Here is a 12921-nt window from a genome sequence, read left to right as displayed (position 1 = left end):
TGCCACAAAAGCCAAAGCTTCCGCGAGAACTGTACTGTAAGTACAAATGAAATGCATTTATCTGTGTGAGAAAAGTACATGAAGGCTATGTCTGTAACAAATGTTCTCAACATTTTCAGCTCATATATGACAAATACATGTATGCAGCTTTCTTATACCATATATAGCTATATCAAACTTACCACATGATGGTGATGAACACACCGGTTTTAATTGACTGCAATTCTTTCCTTGATAGTTTTCTGTACATGCACAATAATAGTCACCAGATACAACATAACAACTGGCACCATTCATACAAGGATTTGGGTCACAAAAGTTGATGTCAATCTGTAAAAGTCACATTGGTGTATTTTTAGTACCAATAACTCTCTATTAAACTTATGAATAGAGGAGTTTCATGCTCCCTGGTTATTTACCAGGTGCGCAAGGGGGGGGGGGGGGTCACTCAAAGTTGATTCACTTCAATTCAGTTGATTCAAGTCAGCGAGAATATACAGTGTACATATTTCACTACATGATTACGTATTTTAGGCATCCAAATTAATTTTGAATGTTTAAACAATTGTAATATACAGAATATTACTTGTAAGATACCTCAATGAGACAACAGTCAAACATGACAACTTGCAAAATACTAAGACAAACAGTCCCATGAATGATTGGTTGAAACTGAGCTCACAAAAAACCGTAAACTCGTCTAACAGGCAGTTAATGAGATGAAAACATAGAAGCAGCAAATGTGAGAGATTAGATCACCAGGAAATGGTATACATACCTGGCACTGATGACCTGAGTAACCTCTAGGGCAAATACAATAATAACTATTAACTCGATCTTCACACATTGCACCATTATGACAAGGATTGCTTGCACACTCATTCACATTAATCTCGCAATCTGTACCAGTAAATCCAGCTAAACAAGCACATAGGTAGTCGTTCACAAGGTCCTAATAATAACAAGCCATGTATATAGATATATAGTTTTGTCTATAGTAATATAGCTGGAATATAACCATGTCAGGAATATTATTATGATTTTTTAACATTAATATGATTGACATTTGTATCTGATCGTCAAACAAGTACTTGTCCATATTGGGAGTTATTGCTCTGGAACAGCATTAATTAAAACAAAATCAGCCATTATGAATACATGTATATATCTATAACATGATGTATAATGAATATATAAAATTTGAACATAATCAGTCTAATGTATGTTATAAGTTTGAATGAAATCCAACCAGAAATGCTTGATATATAATGATTTTTTTAGCACAAAAATGGCCACCAATCGGCTACTTTGAATTGGATCTTCAAAACAATATATCTGTATATCTATGACATATCGTAATATATATGGTCAGAAATTAAACAGGATATGCCGTTCATTGGTTTTTTGTATCCAAACAAAATTTCCTTTGTCCAGGCTCATGTACAGAGATATGAAACACAAAACAAAACATCATGGACATGTATCTCAACATGTATAATGTTTGTATCAACTTTGAAAACCAATAAATCCTGTCCAAGATACCCCATTTTCAAAAAACCAAGATGAATGACCACCAGTTGATCATCTTTGATTTGATTATGAAACAAACTGACATGGACATGCATTCCAACATGTATGATGTATGTGCCAAATATGAAAGAAAATGTCTATGAGCCTTAGATGTAGTAGTATGGTCGAAAGGCAAGATGGCTGCCAGTCTGCCATCTATGATCTGATTGTAAAACAAGCAGCCAGTCGGCTGAGATAACTCCGCTGTTAGCAATGTACATTTCAATAAAAGAACAGAAGATATCATTAGAAAATGAACAATATGTATAGTATCAAAGCAATGGGACTTGCTGTTTTCAACAAGAATTCAAAAATATCACTTTTTACCAAAAATGACAAAAATATTAAGCAAAATTAGAGAATTGAAGATATCATCATGAAATGAATAAATCTGTAAGTGGTCCACATGTAGTACCTATATATGTAACATCAAAGCAATTGGACTTACGGTTTTTAACAAGAAGTCGAAAATATCACTTTTTACCAAAAATGCCAAAAATTTTCACCAAAATTAGAGAATTAAAGATATCATTACAAAATGAAAAAATCTGAGAGAGGTCCACATGTAGTACCTATATATGTAATATCAAAGTAATTGGACTTGCGGTTTTTAATAAGAAGTTGAAAATATCACTTTTTAGCAAAAATGAAAAAAATATTCACCAAAATTAGAGAATTGAAGATATCATCATGAAATGAACAAATCTGAGAGAGGTCTACCCAAGGTACATATACACCAAGTATCAAAGCATTCAGGCTTGTTGTTTTCAAGAAGAAGTCGAATCAAAGAAAGCTTAGAAAGAACTCCCGTGTGCTGAGAGTATTGGAGACACATTAAAAATTAATTCAAAATTACTTGAACTTGAGATGTTGATGGAAACGCAGAAAATTAATTATACAAATAAGGTAACGAACAGATTTAAGTGTAAAACTAATAAGGTCTGCACAATGTACCAAGTTTCATTGAAATGTGATTAGAACCAAAAAAATATTAATTATTATGCTAATTAGAGAATTAATATGAACAGAATTTAACCCAAAATTAATCAGGCTGTCTATTGTCCTAGACCATTTATGTACCAAGTTTTATTCAAATGTGATGATCAATACTTGAGATATACAGTATTAATTAATTATGTTAATTAGGTGATTAAGAAGCATAAATTTTTACCAAAAACTGATATGGTGTATAGTCCTAGGTTCATTGAAATGTGACATGTACTCTTGAAAAGTTTCGTTAAAATCCAATGAGTGGTTTTTAGACATCAGTGCAACAGCCATAGAACAGCAAAAAATTAACTAATTATGCAAATTAGGTAATTAATAGGCACAATTATTTATCCAAAAATTAATCAGGTCTCTGCGTAGTCCTAGAATATCTATGTCGCAAGTCTAATTGAAATGTGATGATTAGTACTTGAGATATCAGGTGAAAAGCTGAAAATTAACTAATTATGCTAATAAGGTGATTAATATGCACAAATATTTACCCAAAACTAATTAGGTCTCTGCACAGTCCTCAAGTAACTATGTACCAAGTTTCATTGAAACGTGATCATTATTACTTGAAATATCAACCCCTGAAAATTAATTAATTATGCAAATTAGGTAATTAATATGTACTCATATTACCCTAAAAACTATCAGGTCTGTGCAGTGTCATATGACATCTATGTACCAAGTTTTATTGAAATGTTATGATTAGTACGAAAATTGATTAAACATTATATAAATTAGGTAATTAATAATATTAACAGATTTTTACCCCAAACTAATCAAATCTGCGCATTAGTTCAGAGCATCCATGTGCCAAGTTTCATTGAAATCCAATGAGTGGTTCTTCAAAAATCAGTGGAACAGTCATAGAACAGCTTAAAATCAGTTAATTATCATGCAAATTAGGTAATTAATATTCATAGGGATTTACCCAAAACTAATCAAACCTGCATATTGGTTCAGAACATCCATGTGCCAAGTTTCATCAAAATCCAATGAGTGGTTCTTCAGATATCAGTGGAACAGTCTTGGAACAGCTAAAATCAGCTAATTATCATGCAAATTAGGTAATTAATATTCATAGATTTTTACCAAAACCTAATCAGCTCTGCGCATTATCCCAGAGCATCTATGTACCAAGTTTCACCAAAATTTGATTAGTGGTTCTTGAGATAACGGTGGAACAAAACAAGCAGCCTATCGGCTGAGATAGCTCCGCTGTTAGCAATGCACATTTCAATTAAAGAACTGAAGATATCATTAGAAAATGAACAATATGAATAGTATCAAAGCAATCGGACTTACAGTTTTTAACAAGAAGTCGAAAATATCACTTTTTACCAAAAATTACAAAAATATTCACCAAAATAAATTAATTAGAGAATTGAAGACATCATCACAAAACGAACAAATCTGAGAGAGGTCCACATGTAGTACCTATATATGTAATATCAAAGCAATCGGACTTACAGTTTTCAACAAGAAGTCGAAAATATCACTTTTTACCAAAAATGACAAAAATATTCACCAAAATTAGAGAATTGAAGATATCATCACAAAATGAACAAATCTGAGAGAGGTTCACATGTAGTACCTATATATGTAATATCAAAGCAATCGGACTTGCAGTTTTTAACAAGAAGTCAAAAATATCACTTTTTACCAAAAATGACAAAAATATTCACCAAAATTAGAGAATTGAAGATATCATCACGAAATAAACAAATCTGAGAGAGGTCCACATGTAGTACCTATATATGTAGTATCAAAGCAATTGGACTTGCGGTTTTTAACAAGAAGTCGAAAATATCACTTTTCACCCAAAAATGACAAAAATATTCACCAAAAATAGAGAATTAAAGATATCATTACAAAATGAACAAATCTGAGAGAGGTCTACATGTAGTACCTATATATGTAATATCAAAGCATTTGCACTTGCGGTTTTTTACAAGAAGTCGAAAATATCAGTTTTTACCAAAAATGACAAAAATATTCACCAAAATTAGAGAATTAAAGATATCATTACAAAATGAACAAATCTGAGAGAGGTCCACATGTAGTACCTATATATGTAATATCAAAGCAATTGCACTTGTGGTTTTTAACAAGAAGTCGAAAATATCAGTTTTTACCAAAAATGACAAAAATATTCACCAAAATTAGAGAATTAAAGATATCATTACAAAATGAACAAATCTGAGAGAGGTCCACATGTAGTACCTATATATGTAATATCAAAGCAATTGCACTTGCGGTTTTTAACAAGAAGTCGAAAATATCAGTTTTTACCAAAAATGACAAAAATATTCACCAAAATTAGAGAATTGAAGATATCATCACGAAATGAACAAATCTGAGAGAGGTCCACATGTAGTACCTATATATGTAATATCAAAGCAATTGCACTTGCGGTTTTTAACAAGAAGTCGAAAATATCAGTTTTTACCAAAAATGACAAAAATATTCACCAAAATTAGAGAATTAAAGATATCAACATGAAATGAACAAACCTAAGAGAGGTCTACCCAAGGTACATATACACCAAGTATCAAAGCATTTAGGCTTGTAGTTTTCAAGAAGAAGTCGAAAAAGTAAAACATTGACACGGACGACGGACGACGACGACGGACGACGGACGACGACGACGGACGACGACGGACAATCACTCATATGATAAGCTCCACTCGACAAAGTCGACAGCGGAGCTAAAAAGTGACATACATACAGACATACATACATACATACAGACATACATACATACAGACATACAGACAGGGTAACTGCAAAGACTCCCCTTTGTGCTTCGCACACGGGAGTCAAAAAGTAAAAACCTTGACACGGATGACGGACGACGACAGACAATCACTCATATGATAAGCTCCGCTCGACAAAGTCAACAGCGGAGCTAAACAATTTTTATGGACACGTAAACCAATGCATGTGCACATGTCCAAGATAAAGTACTTAGCACATGCGAAGAATTAACAGATTTGGTCCACTGGGTGATGAAATACGACTCCAGATGAACCGACTGAGACTGAACTTCGTTCGAACAGGGACTAAAAAATGCACCTGCATTTGGTGATTATTTTAGATTTCAACACACTGACATATGTCACACTCATGCAGGCAAGAAAACACACTGACATATGTCACACTCCTGCAGGCAAGAAAACACACTGACATATGTCACACCTACTGAAGGCAAGAAAACACTGACATACATGTATGTCACACCCCCTGCAGGCAAGAAAACATGCTGACATATGTCACACCCCCTGCAGGCAAGAAAACATGCTGACATATGTCACACCCCCTGCAGGCAAGAAAACATGCTGACATATGTCACACCCCCTACAGGCAAGAAAACATGCTGATATATGTCACACCCCCTGCAGGCAAGAAAACACACTGACATATGTCACACCCCCTGCAGGCAAGAAAACATGCTGACATATGTCACACCCCTTACAGGCAAGAAAACATGCTGATATATGTCACACCCCCTGCAGGCAAGAAAACAGACTGACATATGTCACACCTCCTGCAGGCAAGAAAACACACTGACATATGTCACACTCCTGCAGACAAGAAAACACGCTGACATATGTCACACCCCATGCAGGCAAGAAAACATGTTGACATATGTCACACCCCCTACAGGCAAGAAAACACGCTGACATATGTCACACCCCCTGCAGGCAAGAAAACACACTGACATATGTCACACCCCCTGCAGACAAAAAAAACACGCTGACATATGTCACACCCACTGCAAGCAAGAAAACACACCGACATATGTCACACCTCCTGCAGGCAAGAAAACACGCTGACATATGTCACACCCCCTACAGGCAAGAAAACATGCTGATATATGTCACACCCCCTGCAGGCAAGAAAACACGCTGACATATGTCACACCTACTGCAGGCAAGAAAACACACTGACATATGTCACACCTACTGCAGGCAAGAAAACACGCTGACATATGTCACACCTGCAGGCAAGAAAACACGCTGACATATGTCACACCCCCTACAGGCAAGAAAACTTGCTGATATATGTCACACCCCCTGCTGGCAAGAATCTCTACAATGTGTTATTGTGATAATAAAAATAATTGTTGTTTTTTTAAGAACATGAATAATAATAGCATACAAGTGGAAATTATTTGATCTACCATTGGAAGGTTGGGAGAGAAATCCCCACACCAAACACTGTGTAATTATGGTAATTAGACTGAAAAATAATTCAATTTCATGATATTTCATATTCGAACACATAAAAGGCACTCTAATGAGTTATAAAACTTGTATTGTGTAATACATTTGGTTCATTTGTTATTTTGTAAATTAAGGCACTGAAAATGTTGTACTCATTGTATATTAATGTGTGAAGACAATAATCAGACTAAAAAGGTACAAATAGTGACTTACTAAACAAGTAGCGCCATTCTGACATTGTCCATTGCAATCATTCGCATCTGAAAAGAAGACAAAAATAAGAGTAATCATCACAATGAACTGACACAAAGCATCTACTTCAAAACCATAATTTAACATTTTTTTTGATAATAGACTAATATACTGTATGTGCAAAATTACCAATGTGACCAAAATTAGCCAGCCAATTTTTTAAGATTATTTTTTGAAAAAAATAAGTACCAGACTACTGACTTCGCTAATATTTATCCTCTCAAAGTTTACTAAACATCACTTCAAATGAAGATTTCAGTAAACTTATTAAACCTTTATATGTTTTCTGATACAATATAATAATAATAAGTTCTGACTTTAAATTCAGAAAGGAAAATCATTTTGGTTCTGTGACATAATGATAAAAGCAAATCAAGGAAAGTATTTTATAAGACGTATGTACAAAGCACAACAGTGTTCCAGCTGAGTGTTTCAGCATAGAGCAATAAGCATTCATGTTTAGGAACCATGGCTTTTAACACACACACCAATAAGCCATATTCTGCTGATTGCGAGATCTCACGTGGGAAAGCTTTACGTTCTTAGCAACTAGTTTTGATCACGTGACACAGGTCAAGCTTTCCCATAGTGACGGTGACAGCGCCATTGTTCACTCTGTTGTATTCCGTTCACACAACAATATCGACTGTACAAAAGCACTATAATGGGAGTTAAACGGTGCTCTTACAGTGATTGCAAGAGTGATTCTCGATTTCATCTAAAGTATTATTGAATGATGTGTTTTTTACACGTTTGCCGGAAACAAAAATACAACCTGAGAAATGAGATTGGTACCTGTTTTCATGCTGATGACTTTGATGATGCCGGATCATGCATGACATTTACATAAAAAGCAATTTCTGCCATAATGTATTCTTGTATGATATGACCTGCAACGTCATTTGACCAAATGTGTCAAGTCTGTTATTAAACAATCAGAATGCTGTATTGTACTGACACCATTTTTCGAAAATGCAATGCGGAAGTGAATTGTTGATGTTGTAGTACTATCTGTTGGAATTGATTTTGGCAAATAAACGGCATGATTTTTTTCTAAAACTGGTAACTAGCAATTTTTGACAGGTAAACTGAATATGGCATGAAGTATTTACCACATTTCACTTTTATTAACAAGTCATTTTTTTTTTAATCTCATTTACAAGGATTTCCTCATAAAGTAACATGTTATCATTATATCAAGAAAAAATAAAAATTTCTTTTGTCCAGGTTGTATAACGGATTATATAATTTATATATCATGGGTATTTTTGTAAAGTGTACCTTTATGTACTACCGACAAAATATGTACACCATTAAAATGATAAAAACTTCAAATGCAACCATAGTACACACAGAGTAAACAACATAGTTGAACTCTGGTGACCTTGCCCTTTGTTATATAATATAATTCCCTTTAACATAGTTTGTTTCAATATAAATATACATTGTCATAATTAATTTTGAATACAAAAAAGTTTTGGGGTTGAACTAACAGTGGGGAATCAGTCTACCGAATGTCCTTTAAAGATGTAAATATCTTACAAAAACATTGGTGCCTTATTTGTTTAATTATTTTAAGAGACATAATTTCCAGCTTTATTCAAAGTAATTCAGATATTTTAGTATAAAAACAAATGCCCCATTGCAAAAAAAAGTGCTGTATTTAGACGTGAATAGATTCATAAAACATGCAAGATAACAGAAAATTTTAGCTGGCTTTAGTCCAAGTATTTTGTACATTTGTTATTGCTCAATCACTTGACCCTGTATGGCACAAGATTGCAAGCTTCTATCATAAAATTGGGTTATTTATTTGATGCAACGAAACATGCATTCACAGCAGACGGAAATTCATTTGAGATATTACTGGATTTTTGTATTCAGTTTTCCATTTCAACCACCATCATCACTTAGTAAGCTGTGATCGCGCATTGGGATACAGACTGTGCATAAATGCGCAGTGTAGTGTCATCAGAAGACCGATTGTTTGAGAATATTTTGCACCATTACGCCATTTCAAATATTATATTAATTCACAGACAACAAAATAAAGATTTTCAATAACATACAAGTTGTTCCACAGTTGACAAAATCTTCATTATAACTAACAGTTTAATGCTCACAACATAGAAATACAAAATAAGTATTTTGTACAGGTGTCTGTCAAAAATTAATGATTCACTGAGACAAATATGAACTGCCTCATTGTGTGACTACTGTATTATATGAAAAGTAAAAAAAAACACACCCTTTATGAATAGCTATCATGTTGCAAGCTCTGCTTTAAATAGTTAGTTGGTGTCCAGTGGAGGGAGAAGTCAACAGTACTGTTGCCTCCTGAGAACCTACATCTTCAAACACTGCAATCTTTGTTTGAAGTGAGTTTTTAAACTAGTATTATAAAAACTCTAGCATTCTGTTCTAATAGCTGAAACATATTCCTGTGAGTTTTCATTTGTCGAATAAACTGTTTGTCAAATACAGAATACATATATTTTAGAACAATTTTCTTTTTAAAATGTGGATGAAATCTTTTGCTTTTTATGTATTTTTTATGTATTGTTTTTGATTTGATAACTTTGAACTAAACAGATTTTCTATTAGCTTCAGATCTTGATCAAAGTTTGGCACCCAGTTCATAGCAGTGCTTATATTGATTTTCTGACATCTTGTTTTCTGTAAAGATTTATTGGTAGGTTTGCAAATGTGTATCAGACTGTGCAATCTCTCCATGAGTTGGTTTTGAAACCCAGTAAGGGATTCTGAGATACATTACCAAGGATATTATTACAAGAAAAATGATTTGCTTCATTGAACACATACAACAATGCATATTTCCACTGAGATCAGTGACCTTTGATGTGTATCACCAGTGACCAGACAAGTAGAAACAGTCGAAATATTTTATCAGTTTTTCTCAATTTTTGCATGATATTTTCATACAGGACATCTGTTGTTCAATCTCAGGGAAGACTTTATACTGATGAACAAGGTGACCAAGTTTGATGAAGTTTGGAATAGAATTAGTAAAGTTATCATGCACACAATAACAATTATTAACGACGACAACGACGACGACGACGACGACAACGCCGGACAAAATCTTTCCCTTAATATACCTTTCCCTTCCATCTTTGATGGTATGGGCAAGGTAAAAATTATCGATAGTGATTTTTGATTACCGGTAGTAACATGATGTGCATTATATATAATTGGTGATGGGAATTACAAAGCCATTTTATAAAATAGTGAACAAATATTTTCGTAACAAACACTAACCGTAAAATACACCCATCATTGTCAGTGATGGAATATTTTATAATGACATTTCTTAATTTTATTAAATCGCTGGTGTCTGGATCCAAACATAAAACGCGGTTTATCAGGGTTTGTTGGGGGAGGATCATGTGTTGAAAACAAATAGATAAATAGCACATATACACACGTGTTCGTAGTAAGTTTTCTTTATTGAAAAACATCACAGCTTCCATGCCCACATAGATTATTAAACTCATTGTTGTAAATTTTATAGAGCTATACTATCAAAGGCATACCGACCAAGAAGTAAGTAAAGTTGCGATTCAACACCTTGAGTCAGGCGACTGTCACCCTTTGTATCTCACTAATCGAAGAACAGTAAGTGTTAAGTCGTCTCCTCCATCCTTCTCACGACCAATTAAAACATTAGTTCTTTTACTTACCGGAACATAACTTTTCCTTACTTCTGTTACATCCGAGTTTACGTATACCAATTATATAACTTACAAAATATTTGTAGACTATTGTCAAGTAATATGAGAGCCTGCTATTCCGAGTGTTCTGCGCTGTATATAACAGTCAGACACGGATAAGTAAGTAGGTTGGTACTAGTAAACAGCTATGGACATAGTCAATATAGTAGTCTGAATAAGTTAGACCCTGAAAATAGCATCATCGCACAGTATTCCATGAATGAACGAAGTTCACATAACATTCTTATGCTTACAAATAATCCCATAATTATTGACAAGTTGTTACTATGTTATACTAAAATATGTTTGGAGTACTAACAAATTCCCACTTCCGGCCCGATTACACATAAAATACACCACGAATATTCACTTTTGAGATTTTTGGTATGTGTTGGTTTTTGGATATTTCAGCTTCGTCGTTCTGTACTTCATTTAGTAATTCAAACTTCTCAGATTGTGTCAAAACGGAAAGTTTCCTGATTTCAATATCAAAAGCGCCTTGGCTTAATTATTTGCTGGGGAATGGCCGCTTCGGTACGTGCTCTGTAACTTGCAGTACATGAACCTAAAAACGTTAGGTAATCAAATTCACAGGAAGTTGACAATCCCTAATATTGCTAAATCGCCAGTTGTGAACTTTATCAGGATTCCCGTATGAAGTTACACATCATTCTAGCATGGAAAACTATTGATTACTTTTGTGCACTTCCGGTCCAGTTAGACTTAAAATACACCTCGAATATTCACTTTTGAGATTGTTGGTATGTGTTGGTTCTTGGATATTTCAGCTTCATCGTCCTGTACTTCATTTAGTAATTCAAACTTCCCAGATTGTGTAAAAACGGAGAGTTTCTTGATTTCGATATCGTAACCACCTTGGCTTACATGTAATTATTTAATGGGGGCAGCCGCTTAGATACATGTTCTGTAATTTGCAGCGCATAAACCTAAAAACGTTAGGTAATCAAATTTACAGGAGGTTGACAATCCATATATTGCTAAATCGCCAGTTGTGAACTTTATCATGATTCCCGTATGAAGTTACACATCATTCTAGCAAAAAAAAATATTGATTACTTTTGTGCGGGTTATATAATAAACCTCCGCTGTTTTCAACAAGCTCTTCAAAAATAACACTTTTCACCAAAATTGACAAAAACAATCATCAAAATTAGATAATTGAAGATATCACCACGAAATTAACAAATCTGAATAAGGTCCCACATGTAGTACCTATATATGTAATATAAAAACAATCGGACTTGCAATTTTCAACAAGAAGTCAAAAATATCACTTTTTACCAAAAATACACACACAACAAAAATGCATACATCAAAATTAAAGAATTGAAAATATCATCATGAAATGAACAAATCTTAGAGTGGTCCACATGTAGTACCTATATATGTAATATCAAAGCAATTGGACTTGCGGTTTTTAACAAGAAGTTGAAAATATCAAAATAACAAAAATATTCATCAAAATTAGAGAATTTGAGATTTTGACATGAAATGAACAAATCTGAGAAAGAACTATCCAAGGTACTTGCATATCAAATTTGAAAAAATTCTGACTTGCGGTTTCGAAGAAGAAGTTGAAATTGTAGATTTGACGATGACGACGGACGGGGACGATGAGGACGACGGATATGAACAGCTCCGCTGTGTCGACTTTGTATCACTTTTTACCAAAAATGACAAAAATATTCACCAAAATTAGAGAATTGAAGATCTCATCATGAAATGAACAAACCTAAGAGAGGTCTACCCAAGGTACATATACACCACTTCAGGCCTGTAGTTTTCAAGAAGAAGTCAAATCAAAGAAAGCTTAGAAAGAACTCCCATGGGCTGAGAGTATTGGAGACACATTAAATATAAAATTCAAAATTACTTGTACTTGATTGAGATAGTGATGGAAAAACTGAAAACTAATAATGCAAATCAGAAAATTAATATGAACAGATTTGAGTGTAAAACTAATGAGGCCTGCTCAATATAACAGACCATCTATATGTATCAAGTTTTATTGAAATGTGATTGGAACCAACAACAAGCAGCCTCTCGGCTGAGATAGCTCCGCTGTTAACAATGCACATTTCAATTAAAGAACAGAAGATATATTAGAAAATGAACAATATGCATAG

General features: G+C 33.9%; 1 protein-coding gene across 1 annotated transcript in view; it reads right to left on the bottom strand.

The window, feature by feature from the left end:
- LOC100366991 (protein jagged-1) overlaps window positions 1-12921 on the bottom strand; it is a 248417-nt gene that overhangs the window by 138968 nt on the left and 96528 nt on the right. The window contains exons 9-11 of the mRNA XM_085495845.1: window positions 7005-7051; window positions 779-952; window positions 183-330 (exon numbers count right to left, since the gene is read on the bottom strand). Coding sequence (XP_085351971.1) covers window positions 183-330; window positions 779-952; window positions 7005-7051 — 369 coding nt within the window. The remainder of the gene's footprint in view (window positions 1-182; window positions 331-778; window positions 953-7004; window positions 7052-12921) is intronic.

The sequence above is a fragment of the Saccoglossus kowalevskii genome, chromosome 2, assembly GCF_978046115.1.
Source record: "Saccoglossus kowalevskii chromosome 2, keSacKowa6.1, whole genome shotgun sequence".
NCBI classification, from domain to species: Eukaryota; Metazoa; Hemichordata; class Enteropneusta; family Harrimaniidae; genus Saccoglossus; species Saccoglossus kowalevskii.
This window is presented reverse-complemented; position numbering and strand designations above follow the sequence as displayed.